Source organism: Camarhynchus parvulus, chromosome 14 (assembly GCF_901933205.1).
Source record: "Camarhynchus parvulus chromosome 14, STF_HiC, whole genome shotgun sequence".
In the NCBI taxonomy this organism is placed as follows: domain Eukaryota; kingdom Metazoa; phylum Chordata; class Aves; order Passeriformes; family Thraupidae; genus Camarhynchus; species Camarhynchus parvulus.
In genome coordinates, this window is record NC_044584.1 from 4,860,434 (window position 1) to 4,886,623 (window position 26,190).

A 26,190-nucleotide genomic window follows, 5' to 3' on the forward strand; every position below is an offset into this window, starting at 1 on the left:
TACTTTTTATAAAAGACTCAATCTGAAAACATTTTAAGGACATAACTTCAGCTTCAAACCAAACCTCTGGTGTCTTTCCCCCTGCAGAGGTGGGCAGCTCACAGCTTTAAGAACAAGTCCCTCATCCTGGACAGAACAACCACGTCCACCGGCGACACGGGCATGAACCTGGTGCTGAGGCCAGGAGCCCTGAGGGATGGCGAGGGCTACACCTTCACCCTGCACATCACAGACCTCACCACGGGGGAGGAGGGCTTTGCCTCCATCGACCTGCTGCCCAACCAGCCCCCCGTGGGGGGGTCCTGCCGCCTGTCCCCCGAGGGGCCCCTCCGGGCGCTGGAGACCAAGGTGCACTTCGAGTGTGCAGGTGAGAGCCCCTGCCAGCCCCTGCTCCTCATCACCCCCTGCTTCTGCCACAGAGGTTCCCTTCACCCCAAACTCCTGCCCCGGGGTGCTGCTGGCCAGGGCTGGGCTCAGCTGTGGTTTGGACCATGAGCAGCTCCAATTGTGGAGCTCCCAAACTCCCCAGAGCAGGCAGGCAGTTTAAAAATTCCTAACTCACGTAGGTGAATGATGGTATCCAGGCCAGGCCAGTTCTTGTGGAAGGGACTGGGTATTTCAGTGCAGGAAAAAGAAGATGGTGCCCAAAACTGACTCACAGTATGTGGGAAGAATCAGAAGACGAAGCAGTGGGGCCGTCTCTGCTGTGTGGGCTGGATGTTCCCACCAGAGCCACCTTCCCGACCAGCTGCAGAGACAGCAACAGCGAGCCCAGCTTTGGAAAAGTGGCCTGGCCGATGTCCCGTAGCCTTGGGCCAAGGACTAAGTGCCTCTGGAAACCAGATTTCCCCAAATGATCCGTGGTGGAGATTAGAGCTGTTTGTGCACAGTGCCGGGAAGCCACGCTGGGAGGGGATGAGCCCTGCTGCTTCCAGGGGGCTGGGCACCAGACTGGGGGAGCAGCAGAAACGTGTCCAGGGTCTGGGGTTCTAACTTGGGCGTGTTTTGAGCTATCCAGAATAATCCTGGAATCAATTCCTCTTTGGAATGGTGGGAATTTCAGCTCTTAGTGATTGTTTTTAAGCTGAAGTGACAGACACAGTGGCAGTGCCAGCACCTTCACTGGAGCTCACTGGCAAACACACACTGAATTTCCCAGCTGCCCAGCTCCCGTGAAACTCCCCATAATTCCTGGGAGCTCCAGAGAAACCTTTGTGCAGGTTTTATCCTGGACCCACTTGTTCCTGAGATGCTGAGCTGCTGGAGGGCTGGGTCTCTGTCTAAGGTCAGGCTTTGCAGGGCTTGTACAGAACCTGTGGCTTTTGTCAGTGCTGTTCCCAGTCCCAGCAGAGTTATTCCCCCTTTTTATTTTGATCATTAATTTTTCACAATCCCTTTAAGTGTTACAGAACGCAAAAGCCCAAGGAGAAACCCCTAAACATCACAAAAGTTCAGAGAGAACAAAGGCACCCATCCAGCCTGATGGAGTCCTTGAGCTGTCCTCATTCTGGGGACAATCTGCCAGAGCAGGGGACCCTTGCTGGGACAGCAGCAAGGGCAGGTCCACAGAACCATCAGAGAATCCTGGAATGGCTTGGAGTGATCATTCAGTACCATCTTGTGCCTTGCCAGGGACACCTCCTACTAGTCCAGGTTGCCCCAAACCCCGTTTGTGCTGCAGGGCTGAGCAGGACGGGACTCCCCAGGACAGGGGCAGGAGCAGGGACAGGGGAAGGGGCAGGGGCGGGAGCAGGGGCAGGGGCAGGGGCAGGAGCAGGGGCAGGGGCAGGAGCAGGGGAAGGGGCAGGGGCAGGAGCAGGGGCAGGAGCAGGAACAGGAGCAGGGACAGAGGCAGGGGCAGGGGCAGGGGCAGGAGCAGGGACAGGGGAAGGGGCAGTGCCAGCTCCTCCGGGGCGGTGTCTGCAGCTCCCCACAGCCCTGTCAGAGCTCTCTGGGTTTCCCTTGCAGGCTGGCGGGGCAGGGGCAGTGCCAGCTCCTCCGGGGCAGTGTCTGCAGCTCCCCAGGGCCCTGTCTCAGCTCTCTGGGGTTCCCTTGCAGGCTGGCGGGACACGGAGGACGCGCAGGGGCCGCTGGTGTTCACGCTGCTGGCCTCGCGCCGCCGGCCCGGGCACTGGCAGGAGCTGTGCGTGTACAAGGGCAGCCGCGCCGCCGAGCACGGCGCCTTCCTGCCCCCCGGCTTCCACGAGAGCGGCTTCCAGGTCTCCGTGGCCGTGCTGGTGCAGGACCAGCTGGGAGCCACCGTGGTGGCCATCAACCGGTAAGAGACGGCTGGGCTGGCCCTCAGCCCCGTGCCCAGCCTCGGCTCCCCCGTGCCAGGCTCGTGGCTTGGCCAGCGGATCCCTGTCCTGGGTGAAGGGATGTGACCGTGTTCACAGGGGTCTTAGGATGAGGGAAGAGATGAGGATCTGACTCCGTGTTTCAGAACAGCTTGATTTATTATTTTATGATATATATTATATTAAAACTATACTAAAAGCATAGAAGAGAGGATTTCATCAGAAGGCTGGCTAAGAATAGAAAAAGAAAGAAAGAATGCTAACAAAGGCTTGTGGCTCGGACTCTGTCTGAGCTAGCTCACTGTGATTGGCCATTAATTAGAAACAACTAACATGAGCCAATCAAAGATCTACCTGTTGCATTCCACAGCAGCAGATAACCATTGTTTGCATTTTGTTCCTGAGGCTTCTCAGCTTCTCAGGAGGAAAAATCCTAAAGAAAGGATTTTTCATAAAAGATGTCTGTGACAAAGGGATGGCCTCCTGGAAGGGGCTGTTGGCAGGAGAGGGAGGGCAGGCTCAGCAGAAGTGCACACAGAGAATTCCAGGTTTTGTGGATCATTGCTTGACAGGGAGGTTTTCCCACTGCTTTCATAGAATCATGGAATTATTAAGTGGGAAAAGACTCCTGGGGTCATACAGTGCCAGGGCTGGGCCAGAGAGGAGCCAGGCTGCAGGTCCATGGTGTTCTCATGCAGATGGGGCCCCAGGGCAGCAGCAGCAGTGCTGCCTTTGTGGGTCACCCACCTGCCTCCCCTCCTGTCCCTTCCCAGCCCAGCCTGCCCTTCACCCAGATGCCTCTTTCCTTGCAGCTCCATGGAAATCGGCCTCCCCGAGGGCTTCCCCAGCCTCTCCCACTGGCTCTACAATCAGACTGACACCGTGCTCCAGGGCTTGGTGAAACAAGGGGACCCTCAGCAGGTCATTGAGTACTCCCTGGCCCTCATCACCATCTTAAATGAGGTAACACAGCTCGTTCTGCCCAAGAGGGGCCTGCAATCACCAGGAGAATTTTTGGGCCAGGTTTTGTGCAACGATCTCTGTAGGCAGGGCAGGAATTCGGGGCTATATTCCTGTTTCCCTGCCCAGGAAGAGGCTGCAGCACACCTGGAAGCCAGGCAGGGATGATCCCCCTGGGCACAGGCACCCTGCTTAGCTGGATAAGGACTGCACTCCAGGTACTAGTGAGCTGCTGAGTGCCAGGCTGTTCAGATAATTGCTTGGAGAGCAGAAGTGACATTGAGGAAGTTCTGCTGGAAAACCAGCTCATTAGATAGATCCCTCTGGGGAGAAGCAGAGGCAGGAGATGTGGAGTGCAGGGAACGGGTGACTCCAGCTCAGCTCAGCAGCCTCTGAAACCGCTCCTCACTGTAGGAGCGTCGGGGCCAGCACAGTTGGGACAGACGGAGAGCAGAGATCTCTGCAGCCAGGTCTGGAACTTGGGGTTTATTGCAAAGGGCCTGGGTGCAGGGTCCTGCTGGGAGCTGCCAAACACAGCTCAGAGCAGGCCCGAGAGAAGAGAGGGGGAGGGAGGATGAGAGGGTGAGAGAGTAAACGGGGTAAGAGAGCAAAGTTCCCGTTACAGCACAATAAATCTTCTTCTGTGCTGAATATTCTGATTCTCACTAACCAATCTAGTACAAGATACAAATCCTATAGCATTTACATACAGCCTATAAGAATCACTACATTACCATACTGTGTTACATTTTAAACCCTAAAAACTCCTCTTTGGACCCTTTCTGCTGAGCTGGCAGGGTCTGCTCTGCCCCTTGGGCCTGTCTGCAAGCAGAGGGTGTTGTTCCATCAAAAGGGGATCACCTTCAGCTGGCCATGCCATTGTTTTCCAGTTGTTCAGTAACTGAGGGATCTCAAAGCTTGCTTTCATTCCAATCTCGCTTAGAGTTTCCATATTCTCAAAATCTTTTGCCAGGCAATCATATTGATAAGGCTTTTGTGTTTCATCTTCCCCGACACTCACTGTGTTATTCCCACTCCCCCCTCCTCAACTCCTGCTGCTGTGTTTCCCCAGTACGAGCGGTCGGTGCTGCTGGAGCCCGAGGCTGGGCAGGAGCTGGAGCTGCGCACCTGGACCCGCAACACCATCACGGAGACGCTGAACGCGCTCAAGGTCAACACGGTGGATGACATCCAGCAGATCTCAGCTGCCCTGGCCCAGTGCACGGTATGGCCACCCCACCTTAGCCTGCAGCTCCTCGGGGCCTGCTGTGCTCACCTGGCTCTGCCCACACACACGGGGACAGGTGTCACTGCCCGCCCCGCCAGGGATTCTGTGCTGACCTCCTGGGTGCTGCCAGCTCTGCCCCTGCCAGCTCTGTGCTGCTCCTCTGCTTGGCAGCTGCAGGAGAGGCCTCCACAGGCTGGAGAGTTGGAGAACCATGGAATGGTTTGGGTTGGAAAGGATCTTAAAGCCCATCCAGTGGCAGGGACACCTCCCACTGTCCCAGGCTGCCCCAAGCCCTGTCCAGCCTGGCCTTGGGCACTGCCAGGGATCCAGGGGCAGTCACAGCTGCTCTGGACACCTGTGCCAGGGCCTGCCCACCCTGCCAGGGCACAATTCCTTCCCAATATCCAATCTGATCTACCCTCTTTCCGCTTAAAGCCATTCCCCATTGTCCTGGCCCTCCATTCCTTGTCCCAAGTCCCTCTGCAGCTCTCCTGGAGCCTTGAGGCACTGGAAGGGGCTCTAAGGTCTCCTCAGAGCCTTCTCTTTCTCCAAGCTGGACACCCCCAGCTCTCCCAGAGCAGAGGGGCTCCAGAAACATTGGAATAAATTGCTGGGGGAGTGACAGAGTCTGTGAGGACAGGCTGGGCTCCCATCAGCAGGAACACAGTGGAGCTGCTTTGGGCCAGGGGCAGTGCCCAGGTGTGATGCTCCTCCCAGCTCTGTTTCTGCCCTACAAGATGAGAAACCCCTCTCTGCTTTGCTCTGCTGCTCGCTGGAAGCACTGAGATCCTGGCAGTTTGCAGCCCCCGTTCCCAGCACTGCGGCTGGTGGATTTAGGAGGGAAGAGAGCACAGTTAGGTAATGCACTTGTGCTTTGGTGCTCAGCCAGGCTGCTCTGGCTCCTCCTCCCTCTCTCCCTCCCTAATCTTTGCTTTGGGCACTGGTCAGGTTCCTTGGCCCTGGCTGTGCTTCCCCTGCAGCCAGTGTGGGCAGGCCCTGCATCCCACCCACAGAGTCCCGAGCTGCTCCCTCCCCTGCTTCTGAGCCTGCAAACCTCAAAAATCCCTTCTTTCTGTGCCCCTCTGCCCAGGTTTGGGGTTGAGCACATCCCATTCCATGCTGGAGCAGTTTGTTTCTGTCTCTCCCACCTCCTCCTGCCTCGTGACTTGGTTTTGCTGTGGGAGCTGAGGTCTAGAAATAGAATTTTTATTCCACGGGGAAAGCTGACATTCCAGGATTACTTTGTGCTCTGGGCTGGAATGAAAAGCTTAGGAAAACAGTACTCCAGAAATTCCCAGGTGGCTGAGACAAGTGGAGCTCACACATTCCTTTCCTGCACAAGTGTCCATCAGGGCTGGTACATTCTTGATTTTACCTACAAGAGAGAGGAAAAATCAGAATTAGTTTTTCCTGGAGGGATGAAAAAAGAATCTTGGACTTTTTGGTCAATTCTCCTCCCTGAGTAGGAGCTGCCCTTGGGTGGTTCCTCCCCATAACCCAGTGTCTTCCTCACCTCCCTGATTCCTGAGGACTCCAATTCACACAGTCTGTCCTGGCTTCTCAGAGCTTACAAATAAAGCAGAAAAGGGGGAATTCAAGACCCGCAGATGCTGTTTTGATTCTTCACCAAAACATATGGTGAATCACGGCTGAATCCTGTGATGATTAAAAGAAAAAAGATGAATAAGAGCGAGGAAGGGGGTTGTAACAGCTTCCATGTGTTCCTCAGTCCCTCCCATCCAGCCCTGGAGAGTGCAGGAAGCTCCAGGCCATGGCTGGAACATTCTGTTTCTTGGACACATCTGGGAGCAGAGGGAGGGACATCCATCATGCCTGAGTGGCAGGATTCCTCCCACAGCCTTCAGGAGGATTTGGACACCAAAATGGATTCGGTTGGGGTTAAATCCTGCTTCCATTGGAGGTCATGGAGGGGTTGGAGGAATCCCATGCAGCTCCTCCTGCTTGGTTGCTGTGTGTGGTCCCAGAGGGGAGGTGTGCCTGGTCCTTAGGAGTGCACACCAGGGAACATGAATTTAGAATCACAGAATCCTGGAATGGCTTGGGTCGGAAGGATCAGGTTGCTCCAAGCCCTGTCCAACCTGGCCTTGAACATTTCCAGGGATGGAGCAGCCACAGCTTCTCTGGGCAACAATTTCCTCCCTTTATTCCTCTTCCCAACCCAAAAGCATCCTCTGCCAGGCATCCTCTGCCTGCCTGCACATTTGGAATGTCATGGGAGGCGGATGGAAGAGTCTTGGGGCCACCAAGAGGCTGCTCACACTGTCAGTGTGAGCAGGGCAGCCTCTGCTGGCCCCTCCCCAGGGCCACTTCCAGAGGGAAAAGATCTCCTGAGGACAGAGCCAGTCCTTTCCCTGGTCCTGCCCTGCCAGACCCTGGTCCCTTTGCAGGTGGTGAGCAAGGAGCTGGTGTGCAAGTCGTGCCTGACGAGGACCCTGAACAAGCTGGAGACCATGATGACCATTCTGCAGGGGGAGACCACGCAGGGCACGGTGACCCCGACCGGCATCGCCGACAACATCCTCAACATCACAGGTGAGCCCTGTCCTCTGGTGGGGACAGGGGACAGGCCCAGGGGCAGGAGCAGCCTGAGGGCAGCTTCCAGGCTCCCTCCGCTGCCACTTGGGCTTTGGCACAGATTTTTAGGAAGTTGCATCTGCCATTTGGAGTGTGGCATCCCAGCCCTCTCTGCTCCTTGCGCTTTTCCCAGGGTTGTCCTGGCTTTGGCAGCTGCTCTGTGGACATTTCCATCTGCTGGTTGTTAATATAACCCACTAATACTCCTAATAAGCTCACTGATACTCCAGGGGATTCTCTTTTTAGTAAACAATGAGTAACAGCTATGGCTTCCAGATGCCTGTCTTCCTGGTTGGAGTCCAAGGAGGCTGTCAAACCTCACTGAGGCATCTGGGAGCACTGTGTGGAAATTCCCACCTGGGTGACCTGGGGGGAAGCAGAGACACCTTCTCTGCACCCCTGCTTACCTCTGCACTCCTTTCTGAGTGTTGTGCACTTTATAGGGCAGAAGCTTGGGAACACGTTTGTTTTATCTATTCCCTCCCTGTTGCCTGAGCTGTGGTTCTCTTCACTACACAGGAGGGAAATCAAGCGTGTGGTGATTAAGTATTCCTCACCAAACCTGGTAGATTAGAGAGGCTGCAGGAACTGCTGACAGCTTTGCTTTTAGCTCTGGGCTGTGAACACTCCAGTGGGGAAGGTCATGTGCAGAGAACAGTGAGAAGACAGCAAGGAAAACCTTGTCTGATTGCTTTGGGAAGGTGTCAGGTGTTCTCCTGACTGTAGCAGTTATCCAGGCCATTTACCACTTGCTCTTCATTTCTCTCCTGGCAGGTGACCTGATCCACCTTGTCAATACAGTTTCACAAGAATCCAAGCCCCAGGAGCTGCTGGCTGATTCCCACAATTTGCTGCTGGCTCCCAAAGCCTACAACCTGTCCTCCAGCCTGATGCGAATCCTCATGAAATCCCGGGTGCTGAACGAAGAGCCCCTCGAGCTGGTGGGAGGAGAAATTAAGGCCACAGGCAAGAGGTCTGACCCCTTTAACCTGCTGTGCTACGAAAACACACCAAACTGCCAGTTCTCCATCCCCCAGGCCTTCAACTCCACCCTTTCCAACCTGACGGATGTCATCCAAGTCATGTTCCAGGTGGACTCCAATCCCTTCCCTTTTGGCTACATCAGCAACTACACCGTGTCCACCAAGGTGGCCTCCATGGAGTTCCAGACACACAGCGGGGTGCAGATCCCCATCGGGAGCCTGGACTCTGAGAAAGCCATCACTGTGATGGTCTCAAACAGCACAGAGCCCGAAAATCTCGTGGCTGGCACTGAAGTCATCGAGGCAAGAACATCCGTGAACCTGATTGTGATCATGGAGAGCAACAACAGGGAAGCAGGACTGCACTTTCAGCTCACCTACAGAGTCCTCAATGGTAGGGCAGACAAATCCATCTCTTTGTTGGTCCTTCCTGTGGGAGGGGAGGCTGGGTGTGAGGCATAACCAGTGTGGGAGGGGTGCTGGGTGGCAGCAGCAGGTTCCACACTGCATGGTCGAGGTTCTGGCTGTCCTGGACAATCTCCATGCCCAGTGTCATCCTTGTTTATGGATTCTGGCCCTGAGAAGCCTTTTACTTTTCCCAGCTCTTCTGTTGAGCCACGTTAGCCCTGGGAGGCATTGCCCAGTCCCTCTCCCAGGCGGGCCCAGTGGTACCCAGTGCTCAGGGATCCTCTGAGGTGCACACTGAGGGAGCACAGTCTGGAGAAGCATCTCCCACAGCTCTCTGCATTCCTTCTTCCCTGGGCCCCAGTGCTGACAGCAGACCTGTGGCTGAGCCTGCCAGGGGTTTTTAAAGCCCTTTCTGTTCCTTCCCCTCCCCACAGAGCATTACCTGGCCAGTGAGCCCGAGCCCTTCATCATGGCCTATCTCCATCACGAGCCCGAGCCCAACGAGCACAACTGCTCTGCCTCCAAGAGAATCAGCCTGGACGCCCTGGCTGGAAGTGACCACAAGCTCTACACCTTCTTCACCTCACCCAGGTAAGAGAAGCCTCCCTGTCAGCTTCAGGCTGTGCTGTGGATGTGTGTGAGGGGTGCTCAGGTGGTCTGTGGAGCCCCTGGGTATCTGCACAGCCAAAGGGTGTGAATTACACCACATCCACTGGGTTTTTCCTCCTTTCTGAGTGCATCCCTGCCCCTGTGGCTGGAAGCTTTCTATGGGCACACCTCCACCAGAATGGGGCTGGTGTCCCTTCAGGAGGCAGGGGAGTCATCTCCTTGCTCTTTCCCTTCTCCAGAACGGATGACCCCATCCAGAAATACTACCTGAACATCACCAACCACTTCAGCTGGTCGGCAGTGGAGGTGACCCTGGGGCTGTACACGTCCCTGTGCCAGTACTTCAGCGAGCAGGAGAAGCGCTGGAAGACAGAAGGAATTGTCCCCCTGGAGGAGACCAGGCCAGACCAGGCCGTGTGCTTGACCCAGCACCTCACAGCCTTTGGGGCCAGCCTGTTTGTGCCCCCAAACTCTGTCCAGTTCATCTTTCCAGTGAGTACAACAAAGCAGAGGCTGTGCAGTGCTGTCACACACAGAACAGGTTGTTGTCACCTGGAGCAAAGCCATAGGCTCCTGTTGGTTTCATGTCCAAGCTGGCACCAGCACAGGCATCTGGGAGCCTTTGGGAGCTGCAGATGGGCACAGCTCAGGGGAAGCTGTGTCCCCTGGATGGGAATCCTGGCTGGAAACAGACCTTTGCAGATGGCTTTGAGTCGCTGGCCCGGACACCTTGCACTGTGCTCCCCTCCTAGGAGATGCCAAAGGCTCCTCCCAGCTGTCACCCAGCGCTGTTTGATCCCAGGGAGCTGCACCTGCCAGCTGCTCCCTGCTTCCCAGGGGCATCCAGCCCTTCCTGGCTGTGTCCCTGTGACGTGAGCAGGAGCAGGGAACTCCTGGCAGCTGCTGCTGCTGCCGGCTCTGCAGGGGCTGCAGCCGTGAGCGGGGCCATGGCCAGGAAGGAGGCAGGGAATGGGAACGGGATCCTCCTGGGCTTGCCTTTCAACACTTCTCTCTTCTGCAGGCTCCAGGCCCGGGGCTGAACTACATCGTGCTGCTGACGTGTGCCGTGTGCTTTGTCACCTACTCGGTGGCCGCGCTGATCGTGCACAAGCTGGACATGATCGACCTGAGCCGCGTGGGGGTGATCCCCTTCTGCGGCAAGAACGGGATGTACAAATACGAGATCCTGGTGAAAACGGGCTGGGGCAGAGGCTCAGGTGAGCCCACAGCCTGCTCCCGTGCCTGCTTCCCAGGGGGACACCTGTAGCTCACTTGAGGTCCCACCTCAGCACGTCACACTCCCCACAGGGCCCAGAGCTGAGCTGCAGCTTCAGCCCAGGGCTCCCCACAGCATTCCCAGGTTTTATTGTGTGATGATGGGGCAGGTCAAGAGAATGGTTTGGGTTGGAAGGTTCCTCAAAAACCTGGTTCCAAACTCCTGACATGGGACACCTTGCATTAGCCCAGGCTGCTCCACCACTGGCCATTGTGGTGGGACAAGCAATTGCTGCTGGAAGGAACCACCCAGGAGAGAAATTCCCCCATTCTGCCCTCCTTGACTGGGCTGTGGTTGCACAGGCAGAGGTTGTTCCTCACTTCTGACCCTCTCCTGCCCAGCTGGCCCTTTGGATGGCTCCTTTTGCTGTCCTCCAGGACCCATCACTTTGTTTTGAATCCTTCCCAACAGCAGGCAGGCACCAAGTTTGGCTTCCCTTCGTGGGCTGGTTCGTAGATAGAGCTGTCACAGGCAGGGCTGGGCTCCCTAAGAGCTGTGCTTGAGGGGTGAGGGAGGGGAGTGCTGCCTTCCCTTGTGTGGCAGTGGTGTTTTCAAACCTGGCATCCCACTCCTGCCAGGAGATGAAGAGGGGACACCTTCCCTCACCTGCTCGTGGAGCTGCCAAAGAGGAGTGTGAGTAAAACAGCTCCTAAAGCCAGGGCTGCTTTCAGGAGGTGTCTTAATCTCAGCTTCTGCAAACAGCAGTGTGTCTGCTGACTCCTGGCACTTCAGGGCACCACTGTCACTGCTTCAAAAGTCAAACAAGATAATTGAATCCTTCCCAGCAGCCGGCAGGCACAAAGTTTAGCTTCCCTTTGTGGGCTGGTTTGTAGCTCGAGCTGTCACAGGCAGGGCTGGGGAGCAGCTGCACCTCGGGTGGGCTTCCCTGAGGGAGCCCCTTCCTTCCCTGCAGGTACCACGGCCCACGTGGGCATCGCCCTGTACGGGGTGGACAACAAGAGTGGCCACAGACACCTGGATGGGGACAACGCCTTCCACCGCAACAGCCTGGACGTGTTCCAGATCGCCACGGAGCGCAGCCTGGGCAGCGTCTGCCGCATCCGCATCTGGCACGACAACAAAGGTGGGGCATGGAGGGGCCTGCACAGGGGGAGCTGGCCCCTGGTGACCACTGGATCAGGGGGGTTTCCTCACAGACTGGCCAGGTGCCACCCCAGACACAGAGGATGCAATGTGCTGTGCACTGTGACCATAAATGTCACCTCAGGGTGAGGTGGCTGTGCCACGCTTCCCTCATGGGTGCTGTGCAGTGCCCATCGATGACAGTCGTGTCACTGTCCCTCTGACAGCGCTCGTGTGGCCCCTCAGTGTGGTGGGCTCACTCAGGGAATGTGTGCCATGGAATAATTGCTTTGTGTGCCCCGCTCAGGCCTGAGCCCCTCGTGGTACCTGCAGCACGTCATCGTGCGGGACCTGCAGAGCAGCAAGAGCTATTTCTTCCTGGTGAACGACTGGCTCTCAGTGGAGAGCGAGGACAACGATGGCCTGGTGGAGAGGGAGGTGTTTGCTGCCAGTGAGTGCCCCACATCCCCTGGCTGCTTCTCACCCCTGGGGGCTGGGCCCCTTCCCCAGCTCCCCCAGCCACTCCTGGTGCTCCAGCCCCTTCCCCAGCTCTGGACATGCTCCAGCCCCTCCAGGTCTTTCTTCTTGTGAGGTTCCCAGAACTGACCCCAGGACTGGAGGTTCCTCAGCAGTGCCCTGCACAAGGGACAGGCACTGCCCTGGGGTACAAGCCAGGTGCCACTGGCCTCTTGCCCACCTGGACACAGCTGGGTTCGTGTTCAGCCCGTCACCCGCAGATCCTGTTCAGCTTTTCCAGCCCCTCATCCTCAAACCTGGAGCGCTGCATGGGGAGGGCCCCTGTGGATGGAATGTGGTACTCTGGACCTTCTGGGATGGATGTGGCCGGCTCAGCCACCCTGAGCGTGTCCCTCTGTCCCCAGGTGAGAGCGAGCTGAGGAGCTTCTGGCGGATCTTCGTGGCGGAGCTGCAGCGTGGGTTCTTTGAGAAGCACGTGTGGCTGTCCCTGTGGGACCGCCCGCCCCGCTCCCGCTTCACCCGCGTCCAGAGGGCCACCTGCTGCTGCCTGCTCATCTTCCTCTTCCTCTGCGCCAACGCCGTGTGGTACGGCGTGGTGGGCAGCATCCACCTCAGGTGTGTTTGGTGTGGTGGGCAGCATCCACCTCAGGTGTGTGCATGGTGTGTTGGGCAGTGTCCATCTCAGGTAGTGCATGGTGTGGTGGGCTGTGTCCATCTCAAGTGTGATTGATGTGGTGGGCAGTGTCCATCTCAGGTGTGTTTGGTGTGGTGGGCAGTGTCCACCTCAAGTGTGATTGATGTGGTGGGCAGTGTCCATCTCAGGTGTGTGCATGGTGTGGTGGGCAGTGTCCACCTCAAGTGTGATTGGTGTGTTGGGCAGTGTCCATCTCAGGTGTGCATGGTGTGGTGGGCAGTGTCCATCTCAGGTAGTGTTTGGCGTGGTGGGCAGTGTCCATCTCAGGTGTGCATGGTGTGGTGGGCAGTGTCCCCCTCAGGTGTGTCCCCAGCCACTCCCACCCTGCCTGTCCCCTTGGGGAAGGACACATCTTCCATCTGCTGGGAAGAGCTTCCTTGCGTGTGCCCTGGGTGTGCCCTCCCCATTCTGAGGACTCTGGGACCAGGACATGGGTGATGGATGACCAAAACCAGCCTGATTTTGGTTCCCAGGCCCGTTTCCTTCTGTGCACATCTGGAATTCCTGGTTGTGCACTGTTGTCCGCCGCTTGCTGGCCTGGCAGCCCCAGGTGCTGCTGCTGACACTGTGTGTGCTCCCTCCCTGCAGCAAGGTGGCCGTGTCCAGCCTGCTCCCCGTCAGCGTGGACACGGTGGCTGTGGGCCTGGTGTCCAGCGTGGTGGTGTACCCTCTCTACCTGGTCATTCTCTTTCTCTTCCGCATGGCTCGTGGCAAGGTGAGGAGGGGGGATGGCTGCAGGCTGCTCGGGTGGGTGGGAGGCACCAGGTTTGCTTTTGGGGGGCTGAATTCTGCCTTTCCTGGGACCTCTCTCCTCCAGCTGGGCTCTGCACTTGCCTGGTTGTGCTGCACCGGGGCCAGACCCCTCCCTGGCCTCTGCCCCCCTCCCTGGGCTCGGATCAGTGCTGGCCTCTGTCAGATTTTAGAAACTCTTCAGGCACTTCCTCCCTCAGGATCTCAGTGTGTGTGACAGGCACCCAAATGCCCAAGGCAGGAGCCAGGAGCTGCTCAGTGGAGCCTCTCTGATGCCTGCCCTGGGCAAAGCTCAGCTGAGGCAGCTGGGCAGGGATTAGCTGGGGATTTACCGACTAGTTAAGCACAATTAGCAGCCCCATTAAGTATTGCAGCCGGCTGCTTGGGGACTGATGAGCAGCTCGTGTGGCTGACGCTGCGGAGAGCACACAGGGAAAGCTCTCAGACTCGGGGCTTGTAGCTGGGACAGCCTGGGTGGCTTCAGGTGTCTGGGAGGCAGAGGAGGATGGGCATGTGGCTGCTCTCAGTGGCAGTGTCACCTCTGTGCCCCCTGTGTGCCCTGCAGGTCTCCGTCAGCCACACCGTGACTCACTCAGACCAGCAGTCCCTGGAGATTGACAACTACCTGGACTCCTCAATCCTTGACAGCTCCTTCCCCACCTTCCCTGGGCTCCAGGCAGAGGTGAGTGCTTCCTTCCCTCCCTGCAGCTGGGCAGGCTCCTGGAGGTGCCCAGGGCTAGGAGCAGCTCAGTGACCCCTGATGTTCCCAGCCACTGCTTAGACCAGGCTCACACCTGTGTCCTGCTCCTGAATCTTTCCTGTTCCCTGCAGGCCTTCTCTGAGCAAACCAAAACAGATCTGTTCCTGGAGGACTCCAAGAGGTGAGTGGGTTTCTGGAGATGGAGCAAGCAGGGCTTCAGTCTGTGCCTTGCTGGGCTGGGCTGGGCTCCCACAGCTGTTTCTGCAGTCCCACAAGGTTCCTTTTCTCTGCTCCCCTCGTTCCTGACTGTGCCCGTTGCCATTTTCCCCCAGCCTGGTGCCCTGGCCCTCCAGCGAGGCCCTGCTCAGCTGGCCAGACCTGCTGAGTGACCCCTCCATCATGGGCAACACCATCCAGAGGCTGAAGAGAGGCCGGGCCAGCCGCCACCTGGGGCTGGAGGCGCCCCTGGCCCCCGAGGAGGACACCCTGTCCCTGGGCATCCACCAGGGACAGCCCCGGTACTTCTCAGCCTCAGGTGAGCCCCTGGCTGGGGCAGAGCTGCTGCCATCAGCACTGGCTGCACCCCGGAGGGCAGGGCAGGAGGGCTGTGTCTGCTTTTAGTCTGGAAAACCAGAAATTCGGATGGGCAGCAGGCTGGGAGCCAGGAGAGGTGTGTTCCCATGGGAGTGCTGCAAGCAGCCAGCACTTCCTCACTGGTTTCAAAGCCACACGGTGTCCCTGAGGCTCTGGAAGTGGCTGGAGAAGGAGAAGTTGGCTTTCTGAGCCAGCAGTTCTGTGCCCAGCTCTGTGGGCAAGCTGGGATGGGCAGGAGCTGGAGGACAGGGGGCAGGGGAGGGCTGTCCCAGGGGGAAGGACACGGCTGGGACCCTCCTCCTCCTCCTGCCCAGTTCCAGCAGGCGCTGAGCCATGCCCTGGGGTGGTGCTGGGAGCTGAGCTCCTGCCAACACTGTCTGTGCTCTCTCTTTCCCAGATGAGGATCTGATCCGGCAGATCCTGGCAGACGGAGCCAGCGGCATCTCCCCGGACCTGGGGCCGTACGTGAGGGCAGAAACAGATCTGATCTCAGGCCTGTGAGTGTCTGGGGAGCAGAGCCCCTCGGGACAGAGCCTTCCTCACACCCAGCTGGGCTGAGCTGCCTTTGGGGTGCCTTTGGGTCACTGTGTCCCTGCTGGCCATGGCTCCTGCAGCCCCAGGAGGGCACTGCCACCCTTCCAGGAACCACCTGGAGCCTCCCCTAAAGCCACAGCTGTGGCTCCAGCAGTTTTGGGCAAAGTGCTGGGATGAGGGCTCCCTTCATGGCGCTGGTGGGAGGGAGAAGGGGATTCTCCCCAAATCTCTGTAGTGTTACCAAGCCCAGGACACCCTGCTGGGCACCCTGACCAGCACCCCCAGGGCTGGCAGCCCCCAGGCACTGCAGAGTGGCCAGCCAGGGGAGGGGAGGGACTGTCAGGCCCTGCCCATGAGGCACACAGCAGTGTCTGTGCCCTGGGGACGTGTGTGATGTCCCAGCCCTGGTGCTGGCGCTGGCATTCAGCCCCCTTGGTGCCAGCCTGCTCAGCACAGGGCCAGCAGAGGCACAGCTCTCAGCAGGCTCCCCCTGTGCCTGGCAGGTCCAGCGTGTTTGGGGAGAAGGTGGAGACTGTCATGATGCAGAGGCTGAACGACAAAGGGCAGAGCGTGGCACCTCCTGCCAGGGAAGTGAGCAGATCAGCCAAGTCCACCTGGACAGGTACCAGGGTGTGCCCCCGGGCTGTGAGGGGACAGGGCCCGTCCCACACTACAGCTCTGTGGGGTAAATGGGAAATAAAACAGAAAAGGAGCCCTAGGAAGGGCTGCTCCCTGCCTGGGATATCGCTGCTGTTTCCTGCCAGCTTCCCTTGGAGCCTGGATCTCAGTGAGGCCTGGGCCAGCCCTTGTGCTGTGCCAGTCCCTGCAGTGTCCCTGGGGAGGCTCTGCTCTGCTCCCTGCACCCCCTGCAGCCACCAGTGGTAGAAATGTGTGGGCTGCTCCCTCCAAACCCTCTGTGCTGGGATGAGCGCTGAGCCCAGCCCCTGCTGTGCCCACGGGCCCTTTGCAGTGATGTTCACACCGCTCTCCCTGCTCCTCCTGCTGCCCCCAGTTGCAGACCAGACGTTCAGGAAGCGCCTGCTGCCTCCCTGGTGCTCCCTGCTGGCTCATGGCATCAGCCTGCTGCTCTTGGCCGCCGCCTCGGGCGTCTCCGTGTGGATCGGGGTGGGCTTCTCCTCCAGCGTGGCCCTCATGTGGCTCATCTCAGGGATATTCAGCTTTCTGGCATCGTTCCTGGTCTGGGAGCCCCTCAAGGTGAGCGTGGCACGAGTGCACTGACCTGTATGTGGGATTAACGTGTCCAGCTGCTGATCACAGTTGTGGAATTGTTAAGGTTGGAAAAGCCCTTTAAAATGACCAAGTCCTTCAAGCACCACCCCATGGTTCACCACTAACCCGTGTGCCCAAGTGCCCCATCCATGTGGGTTTTGAACACTTCCAGGCGTGGTGAATCCACCACTGCCCTGGGCAGCTCCTACCAATGCTTGACAAGGCCTTCCACAAAGAAACGGGGTCAGAGTGGGCACTGAATGGTCTCTCCCATCCCTGCATCCCTCAGGAAGGGTAGGATGTGGACACCAGAGGCAGGGCTGGTGGCACTTGGTTTTGAAGGTCCAGACAGGGGCTGTGCCATGCCGGCTGTGCCAAGGGGCCCGCGGGAGCTGCTGCTGGGATGCTGAGGTGGCACAGCTCCCTGCAGGCTCAGCACTGTCCCTGTGCCCAGGTGCTGCTGGAAGCCCTCTATTTCTCCCTGGTTGCCAAGAGGCTGCACCCAGAGGAGGATGACACCTTGGTGGAGCAGCCCTGTGTGGAACACGTGTCCGAGAGGATCAGCAAGGTCCGGCCCCCGCAGGGATTTGCCCTCTTCCAGGCCAAGGAGGAGGCCAGGAAGGTCAAGCTGCTGCACAGGATGCTCAAGGTGGGACATCTCCTGCTGCCTCGTGCCCGGGGCTCAGACACATCTGGTGTGGGTCCTCCCAGTCAGGCTGGGATGCCCTGAGTGCTTGGCTCCAGCTCCTGCCTCAGTTTCTCTGATCCCGTTGCATGGCCGTGGAAAGCACTGCTCTGCTGCAGGACTGGGATCCAGCCCTTCCACGCAATCCCATTTTTACCCTTTGCTTCCCAGAATTTCCTCATCTACATGATGTTCTTGCTGGTGGTCCTGCTCACCAACTACGGGGACGCCTCCCGCACCAGCCGGGCCTTCCTCCTGCAGAGCTCCATCAAACAGCAGCTGGGCAGCAGCGACTTCCTGCGCATCAAGAGGTACCTGCCAGCCCCTGGGGGGGTCAGGGGGGTCGGCCCCTGGGCTTGTGCTCCACACTCTGTCCCATAAGAGGTTCCTTGGTGCCCATGTGGAGCTGGGCACTCCACAGCAGTGAGCAGCTCCTGTTTGTCTCTGTGGTTCTGCTGCTCCCCTGGAGACCAGAGGGGCCTCTGGGGATTGAGAGGTTTAATTTCTCTGAGGTTTAGTGATTTCCCCAGTGGGAAGGGGCTGTGGGAGCTGATGTTGATCTTTCTGGAGCTGCTCTGAAGCACAAGAGTTTCTCTGTCTCCAGAATTTACAGCCTCAAGTGGTAGCCATGAACAGGGTCATGAGAGCCAGAAATGGGTTCTTTGCCAGTCTGCCTTTCCTCACTCTGCACATGAGTTTAACTGGATTCAGTTTTCCCAGCTGATTTTCCACAGCCCTGGGAGCTGCCAGCAGCCCAGCCTGGCACTGGGATCTCTGGGCTGTCCCTGCAGAGCCCTGGGCTCTCTGTGCACATCCATATGGCTTGTTCATGCCCCAAAGCCCCTGGAACTTTGACTCAGCAATCTCAACCTCCCCCCCTGCAGGTCGGATCAGTTCTGGGTGTGGATGTCCCAGGTGTTCCTCCCTTACCTGTACAACAACGGCTCTGGCCAGGAGAGCCACAGCACCACGCTGGGGACGGCGCGGCTGCGGCAGCTCCGCCTGCACGGAGGTACGAGGGAGGGCAGGGCAGGGAGGGGGCTCTGCTGTCACACTGCCCGGTGACAGTCCTGCAGGGACAGCTCTGGTGCAGCCGGGGCTGAGGGAGGCAGCACAGCTTGGGCAGGCAGTGGTTCTGCTCTGCACACATGAACTGGGGCAGTGGATCGTGGCATGGTTTGGGCTGGGAGGGACCTTAAAGTCCATCCAGGGACACCTAACACTTCCTGGCACTGGGCACTGCCAGGGATCCACAGCTCTGGGCACCCTGTGCCAGGGCCTGCCCACCCTCACAGGGAAGATTCCTTCCCAATATCCCATCTAACCCTGCCCTCTGGCAGTTTGAAGCCAGTGATGTATCCAGGGACCAGAGTGCAGGTCCCCAGTTACCCAAGGCCAGTTGGGATGTCTCTGTTCTCCTCCACTTGTACCCAGCTAATCCACTCTGACCTGGAAGCATGGCTATATCATGACTCCTAAATTGGACAATTATTTTTATAATTAATATCCATCCTTTCCTGAATCCCTGACGTGTGCACACCCATTCCCTCACCCTGGTGCACTGGTGGGGATGGGTTTGGAGGGGCTGGGAGGGAAGCTGAGCTCTGTGCTGGCATGGCTGGGCTCACAGGGTGGTCTCATTGCAGCTGATTGCCAGCAGAGTGCCCAGGACATCCTGCAGGGCATGGGCAGTGCCCAGAGGAGCTGCACTGACCAGCACAGCTTTGCCACTGCTGACTATGGCGTGGGCTGGGAGAGCCCAGCCGGGAACGGGACGGCAGCGTGGGCACACTCAGCGCCCGACCTGGCAGGGTAAGGCTGCCCTGCCTGCTCCCAGCCCTGCTCCCGGCCCTGCTCCTCCTCCAGGGACCCTTACACACCTCTCCAAGGTCTTTACAATGCCCTGGGCTGTCCCCAGCCCTCACCTCAGCCCCTGAGCCTGGCAAAGGGGGGATGGACATGGAAATTCCGAATGGTCTGAGCAGCAGCGTTGTGCTGTTCTGGGGGCCCAGGGACAGGGAGATCAACTCTGCTCCTTCCAGGGCACAGACAGGGCAGGGGAACCCAGCACCCCAGATTTCTGCTCAAGGGGGACAGCAGGTTGTCCTGCACGCTGGGCAGGACATAAATCACACTTGGTTTCTTCTCTGGTTTGTCCCCAGTGGCATCATCTCCATGCAGGTGTGGGCCACCACAGGGCTTGGGGCTGTTCTGGGGTTGGGAGGTGGATCAATGCCCCCCTGTAATCTGTCCTGTGAAATAAATCCTGAGGGGCAGGGTCTGCATCTGCACACCAGGTCCTGGCCTGCCACGCAGGAGAGCAGCCAGTGTCCTTCAGCCTCAGCCACGGCTCCTCTTCCTCTGCAGGATCTGGTACTGGGGCTACATCTCCTTCTATGACAGCAGTGGCTACGTGCAGGAGCTGGGCCCTTCCCTGGAGGAGAGCCGGGCTCAGCTGGAGTTCCTGCAGCAGCACACGTGGATCGACAACATGTGAGTGAGGCAGAGCAGAGGGAGAGTGTCCTGCTGCCACCTGGGCTCCTCAGCAGTGCTGCTGGAGTGTCACAGGACCCATGTCCCCCCCAAGAGTGGCCCCAGAGCTGGTGCTGTCCAGCCCTGAGCTGCTGCTGTGCCCCTGCAGGAGCCGGGCAGTGTTTGTGGAGCTGCTGCAGTACAACCCCAGCGTGGACCTGCACGTGGCCCTCACCCTGCGCCTGGAGTTCCCTGGGGCCGGCCAGGCCATCGCCGCTGTCACCATCAGCCCCTTCCCCTGCTGCGCCTCAGCGGGGGCGTCACCCTGCAGCTGCTCATGATGGTCAGTGTGGGGCCTCCCCTGCACCCCCTGCCCTCTGCTGGGGGGCTCTGGGGACCCGCACCCAGCCTGGGCACTGTGGGCTCGAGCTGCTCTGCCTGTCCCCACATCTGTCACCCTGCCTGGGTGTGGCGTCAGCAGAGCCCTCGTCCCCTGGGTGCTGCTGCCCTGCCACAGGGGCACTGGGTGTGGGCACTGGGGGCCTTCAGCAGGGATTGGGGTGCTGGATGAGCGAGGAGGGCAGGGCAGGATGCAGGGGGTGCTCCAGGTGTGCAGTGGTAGAACTTGGCCTGGTTTGGGGGGATTTTGCTGTTCTGGGTGCAGCACAGCAATCAGGGCTTGTCCTCTCATCCCCTTCTCTACTCCTCCTCTCCTGGTAATGTCTCCATCACCTCTCCTGGTGACCTCTCTGTTCCTCCCCCAGGTGTTCCTCATGCTGTTTGTGGTTTACTTCGTGGTGTCAGAGTCTCTGGCCATCAAGAAGGAAGGCAGAGCCTACTTCACCCTGTGGGGCAACTACAGCCAGTGGCTTTTCATCCTGCTCACCACGTGCACGGTGCTGGTGCACCTCAGCCAGGCCACCCTGGCTGACCAGCAGTGGCTCAGGTACCTCAGCAACCGCAGGGGCTTCACCAACTTCTACCAGGTGGCCTTCCTCAGCTCCGTCTTCAGCAGCCTGGCCGCGTCCCTCCTCTTCCTCCTGACCGTGCAGGTACGGCGGGCTGGGCGAGCTGCACGTGGGTGCTGGGTGCTTTGGCCCTGCTGTGCTTGTCACTCCTGCACAGCCCTGCCAGGGGAGGGGTGGCAGGGAGGCCACCTGTGTCTGTGCTGGGCACTTTGGGTCTCTGAGGCCTCTGGGCCCTCGAGTCCCTTGGGGAATTCACCCGGATGGGTCTGTCTGCAAGGAACCTGCAGGCTGGGGTGTTTGTGCTCTGCTGGGGTCTGGGTTTCTCACGTGTTTCTCACCCTTCCTGGGCTGGGGGTGTGTCTGTAACTGCCTCCTCTCCCCTCCCAGGCTGCCCAGCAGCTGCGCTTCGTCCGGCAGTGGTCAGTGTTTGGGAAGACCTTCCAGAAGTCCGTGAAGGAGCTGATGGCTGCAGGGGTGGCCTTCGCCCTCCTCCTCTTGGCCTACGCCCAGCTCGGCTTCCTGGTAAGCACCCCTGTCCCCCTCCCTCCCTCACGGGGGGCTGCTGGTCGTCCCGCTGCCCCTTTTCCCTCACCCTGGCATGACATGAGCAAAGCCCATGGGTCCCCTGGGCACTCTGTGCCCATCCTGCCACTGGCACCTTTGGCCAGGGGCTGTCCCTGCCCCAGCCCATTGTGGGCCACCCCTCAGGGCCCATGTGGGAGGGGATATTGAAGGTCAGGGGAACACTCTGCTGTGCTCCCTTCTCACACATCTCTGTCCCTCCGCAGCTCTTCTCCTCCTCCTCCGAGTCCTTCCGCAGCGTGGGCAGCAGCCTCCTGCTGCTGCTGGCCCTGCTGCGGGGCAGCGCCAGCCTGCGGCCCTGCCTGCCCGAGGCCTCGGGGCTCTACTGCCTCTTCTGCACCTCCTACGTGGTGCTGGAGGCGTGGATCGTGCTGCGGCTGCTGGCGGTGGTGCTGATGCACAGCTACCGCGAGATGCATTTCGAGCTCTACCGGCCCGCCCTCGAGCCCCAGGACTACGAGATGGTCGAGCTCTTCGTGCGCAGGCTCAAGATGTGGATGGGCTTCAGCAAAGCCAAGGAGGTGAGGCCAGCCTGGGGGAGGCCAGCCCACAGGGGGCTCTGTGGAGAAGGGGGATGGTGGCACAGAGCAGCACCCACCATCCTTAGCCTTTCCATGCCTCTGGCTCCTTCCTGCAGCTGGGTTTCTCTGGCAGGTGAGGGCTGGAGCAGTGGCCCCCCAAGAGAGATGGGAACTGCGCAGGCATCAGCTGCCCATTCTCAGCCCCACAGTCCCACGTGGCTTTATCTGGGATCCAGCCCATGCTTGTCACACCAGGAATGGCTGGGAGCAGTCCTGGAGCTGTTTAGAGTGTTCCCCCTTCCCAGCTCCTGCCCTAAGGCTGCCCCTTTCTCCTCTGCCCCCGCAGTTCCGGCACAAGGTGAGGTTCGAGGGAATGGAGCCGCTGCCCTCCCGAGACTCCAGCGACTCCAAGTCCTTCCGTGGCCCCACTCCCAGCGCCGCCTCCGACAGCTCCAGGACCTCCACGTCCTCCAGCCAGCTGGACGGGCTGAGCCTGGTGCTGAGCACCCGCGACAGCCTGGAGGTGGACGCCGACATCCAGCGCCTCCTCTCGCTCTTCGAGATGCTGCTGGCGCAGTTCGACCGCGTCAACCAGGTGACGGAGGACGTGTCCCGCATCGAGCACCTGCTCGAGTTCTCCCGCAGCCGCCGCGCCCGCAGGAGGCACCGCGGGCCCGAGGGGGGCCCGGAGCAGGGCCCGTCCCCGGAGGCGCCGGACACGGAGCTGATGTCGCCGCGCTGTGCCGGGGCTGTGCCCGTGCCTGTGCCCGTGCCCGGGCGGCTGCTGCGGGCCAGCCGCGGGGTCAGCGCGGCCATGGGCACGGCGGGCAAGCCCTGCACGGCCAGGAGGAAACGGCCCCTGCGGGCCAAGAACCGGGTGCACCCCACGGTCAAGTAACGGGGTGCGGGAGCGATGCCCTGGCAGGGCTTTGTTGGGCGGGCTGTGCCCGCCCGGAGCTGCCGCGGCGGCTGGGCCGGCCGGGCGCTGGGTTCTCCGGCCACGCCGCTGGCACGGCCACCGGCCCTCCGGGAGCGGCCCCAGGGAGCGTTCCAGGGGTAGAGATGGACGGGGAGAAGGCCGAGCCTTTCCCCGGGCGTGAGCAGGTGCAGGAGATCCCTGCTGGCTCACAGGGTGTTCAACGGCCCCGGCTGCATCCGGCCACAGGTGGGACTGGGGTGGGCACAGGGGGACGGGACAAAGCTCCCCCCCTTCCCTGCTGGCTGTGCCGGCTGGGAAAGGGAAAGGAGAGCCCCAGGCCTTGAAGGTTTGAACCAAGTCTTGGATTTTTGTCGACCAGACGCACTGTGGAGGAAAGCGACAGCTTTCGAGAAGGTATTTTACCCTCCTTGTTTTTTAAGCATAAATAGATATATAGAGAAATGCTATCTACACCCAGAGCAGTTAATTTCCAGTATTGGCTACTTTTATCCTCCAGAAATTGGTACTATTACTTGTATTTAAAGAAATCCAATATTTAAAACAAAGGACATTGCAGCGAGCTGGGGGATGAGAGACCCCTGGGCTGCCTCAGCCACCTCCCAGCGTGGGGTTCCCAAACCTCCCAGCGTGGGGTTCCCAAACCTCCCAGCGTGGGGTTCCCAAACTCCCAGCGTGGGGTTCCCAAACTCCCAGCGTGGGGTTCCCAATGTGCTGGTGTCACTGTGGTCCCCACCTGCCCTGTCCCCCTGCCGTGGCCCCGGGGTGCAGGCGCCGCTGGCTGCTTGGCTTCTCTAACCCAAGGAATGTATTGCCCTAAGTATATGTATTTTTGTTTTTTGGTTTACTTGTTCCTATGTACTGCCCAGCACTTTAAACAAGGCTTTCCTCGGCTACCAGTGACACGTGCGAGCTAAGAATGGGATAATATATCACAAAAGCAGTATTTTGTTTGTTTAAATCATAAACTGAAATGGGCAGGGAGGAGGGGAGCGTAGCCCCAGCTCAGGCAGCAGTGCCAGCACCTTCCCTGAGCACAAAGGAGGCAGGTGAAGCCCTGAGGGAGCTCTTTTTGGGGTCCCTCCAGCCCTGTCAGCTGGGATTCACCATGTGCTGGGCTACAGCTGCTGGGCTACAGCTGGCCTGTGCCATGGGGCCCCCCAGATCACAGCCTGGGGGTGCCTGAAGCCCCCCCAGGGGCTGCCTTCCCCTCCTCAGCCCCATTTCACCTTATGGCTATTGTAAGTAATTTATACGAGGTTTGTTTGGTTTTTAAATGTATATATTTTTGTATGTTTGCTATATTTTCATAGCATCGGTACCGTGTTTGAAACATGTAGATAGGAGACAGAACACTATTGTCAGAGTTATTTAAAGGATGTATGAAGTGCTTCTTCCTGGGAATGTCCCGTGTATATAAGGATTGGGTGTCTGTGTGTGTGTGGTGCGTGTGCTCTCCTGGGCTGGCTCGGGGCAGTGGCCACAGGTGGATGGGGAAGAGCCCCCAGCGGGCTCCTCTGTGTGTTCCAGAACCTGCTCCACGCTTTGGACAGGTGAGAGGGTGGAAGGCAAGGATGAGGGGGCAGAGCTGCCGGGCAGGGGCCTCAGGTTCAGCTGCCTCTGGTGCTGGTGGGCCTGGAAGCACCTTCCCAGGGCAGGGAGACTTTTCCAGGTGGAGGGAGGGGGCTCCTAAAGCACTTCCATTGCTCCATCCCCTCCTGAGCCTCCCCTCCAGCCCCCAGCTGTGTTGGATACTTGTGAAGATTTCATTCCAGTGTCCGTGCTCCCCTGGCCATGTGAGTCAGGGTGGCTGCAGGGGGACACTGGCTGCTCTGGGGTGCCTTTGGGACAGGTCTGAGTTACCTTTGGAAAGCTCAGGTGCTGTGCAGGACAGGTGTTGTGGAAAGGTTGCAGAGGGATGAGGGCAGGAGGAGACAAGTGAGGTGGTGCTCGGTCAGCATGGAGGTGTTGGAAGAGCGGAGGGCACAGAGACGTGGAGTGCAGAGGGGAGAAATGCAATCCTGGTAACCAGGATGGGGGGAGAGGGCAGAGAGGGCCCCGAGGGCAGGAGTGGGACGGGGAGGTGCCTGCAGCAGGCAGAACCAACAGCAGGAGGCTGAGCCCGGGGCTGGGACCAGGTGCTGGTCAGCTTTGTGCTCAGAAAAAAACCCTGGTTTTCAAGCCAGAGATAGACAACTATTGCCTTGGATTTTTTGTTCCCTTAACTTCCCAGGCAGCACAGCACCAGGCTCAGCTCTGGCACATGTCCAGGACTCCTTTTTTGGTGACAGGACCAGTGCCATGTTCCAAAAGCAAGGCAGTAGGAGGAGCAGTGGTGAGGTGTCCCAAAGGGTTGGGATGTCCCCAGGACTGGAGTCCCTCCAGCTCCAAAGCTCCTTTCCCCACACACCTGCCCTGGCACAACCCGTCTCTCCTGTGTGGAGCACCAGGGGTGTAGATCCAGCCACCCCAAGGGCTCTGTGGGAATATTCAGTGATTGAAACGTCCCAAATAAACCAAGCAGGTCTTGGACGTCTCTTGAAGAGCCAAAAAGTTCAGTTCCTGATGGTAGTTCTCAGCTGGGGTATCCTCATTAGAAGAGGTTGGGAGCAGGAGGGAAGGAGGGGCCAGCAGGGCCCCAGATGTTTCTGAGCAGCCCTTCCTAAGCTAGGGGGCAGCTGGAACAAAGATGCTCCCCAAATCCATCTGGATTTCTGTTCCAAGTGCCTGTTCCTTGCCCTGTGTGTGTGTGTGGGTGTGACTCGGTGTGTGTGACTTTCCCAAGTGCTCCTCCTGATGCCAGAGGAGCAGGAATGGGATCAGACAACTGCCCTACTTCCCTGAAGTACGGAGAGCAGCTCTGCCCCCCACAGTCCCTCGAAAAGCCCAGCCCTGCGTGGTGGGCAGCACCCACAGCTTCCAGCACTCTCACTTCTCCTCCAGCAGCTCCTGTGCCAGCTCCAGCAGTGTCCCAGGGTCCCCTCCATGTCCCAGCTAAGGGGATTCAGTCGTGGAGTTACACCCTCACAGCAATAAACTTGACTCAAAGCCCATCAATCCCCCTGAATGTATATTTTTGTGTCTGTAGTCACCAAGAGATGGTGTCTTATTTATTGCCTTGAATCTCACAGTGATGTATCAGGATCAAGCTGCTTAAATGAAAAACGAGACCCCCATCCATTCGTTCCAAGGGAGAGGGAGGGACTTCTGCAAGTGCCTTATTTTTTCTAATTTTTGTATTTTTAAAGAACAGTGATTGTGACCAAAATGCCAACAGTTCCTGTCTGGTCAGCATTTCACTGCAAACAAAAATGGTGTATTTTGTAACTGTGGGGATGTTTCTTACAAAGTGACAAAGTCAAATAAACACTTGACTGCTAAAACCTGGCTCAGGTGGTTTTGTCCTGCTCCAGCTGCTCCTCTCCACCCCACCCTCATTCTCTCTGCAGCCGTAAGTTTAATTCAGGTCTCCTGCACAGCACAAGACACTTCCTAGAATCCTCCAGCCTATCAGGGCTGGTGTTAATGAATGAGCTCACCTGTGGTCACTGGGGGTGGCACAAGGACAAAGCTGACAGTCTCCTCCCCAGCACAGAGGGAATATCCC

The 26,190-nt window shown here is 58.7% G+C and overlaps 1 protein-coding gene across 1 annotated transcript in view; it reads left to right on the forward strand.

Moving 5' to 3' along the window:
* PKD1 (polycystin 1, transient receptor potential channel interacting) overlaps nucleotides 1–25,956 on the forward strand; it is an 80,080-nt gene extending 54,124 nt beyond the window's left edge. Inside the window, 30 exon segments of the mRNA XM_030957948.1 lie at nucleotides 88–367; nucleotides 2,059–2,278; nucleotides 3,110–3,260; nucleotides 4,330–4,482; nucleotides 6,894–7,038; nucleotides 7,855–8,457; nucleotides 8,906–9,062; nucleotides 9,320–9,572; nucleotides 10,102–10,297; nucleotides 11,270–11,440; nucleotides 11,747–11,890; nucleotides 12,321–12,531; nucleotides 13,199–13,325; nucleotides 13,926–14,042; nucleotides 14,192–14,241; nucleotides 14,393–14,595; nucleotides 15,052–15,151; nucleotides 15,692–15,810; nucleotides 16,201–16,403; nucleotides 16,873–17,067; nucleotides 17,275–17,414; nucleotides 17,988–18,115; nucleotides 18,750–18,915; nucleotides 19,471–19,596; nucleotides 19,745–19,869; nucleotides 19,872–19,918; nucleotides 20,340–20,627; nucleotides 20,931–21,065; nucleotides 21,332–21,646; nucleotides 21,993–25,956. Of these exon segments, the coding sequence (XP_030813808.1) occupies nucleotides 88–367; nucleotides 2,059–2,278; nucleotides 3,110–3,260; nucleotides 4,330–4,482; nucleotides 6,894–7,038; nucleotides 7,855–8,457; nucleotides 8,906–9,062; nucleotides 9,320–9,572; nucleotides 10,102–10,297; nucleotides 11,270–11,440; nucleotides 11,747–11,890; nucleotides 12,321–12,531; nucleotides 13,199–13,325; nucleotides 13,926–14,042; nucleotides 14,192–14,241; nucleotides 14,393–14,595; nucleotides 15,052–15,151; nucleotides 15,692–15,810; nucleotides 16,201–16,403; nucleotides 16,873–17,067; nucleotides 17,275–17,414; nucleotides 17,988–18,115; nucleotides 18,750–18,915; nucleotides 19,471–19,596; nucleotides 19,745–19,869; nucleotides 19,872–19,918; nucleotides 20,340–20,627; nucleotides 20,931–21,065; nucleotides 21,332–21,646; nucleotides 21,993–22,544 (5,820 nt within the window). The 3' untranslated portion in view covers nucleotides 22,545–25,956.
* The last annotated feature ends 234 nt before the right edge of the window (nucleotides 25,957–26,190 follow it).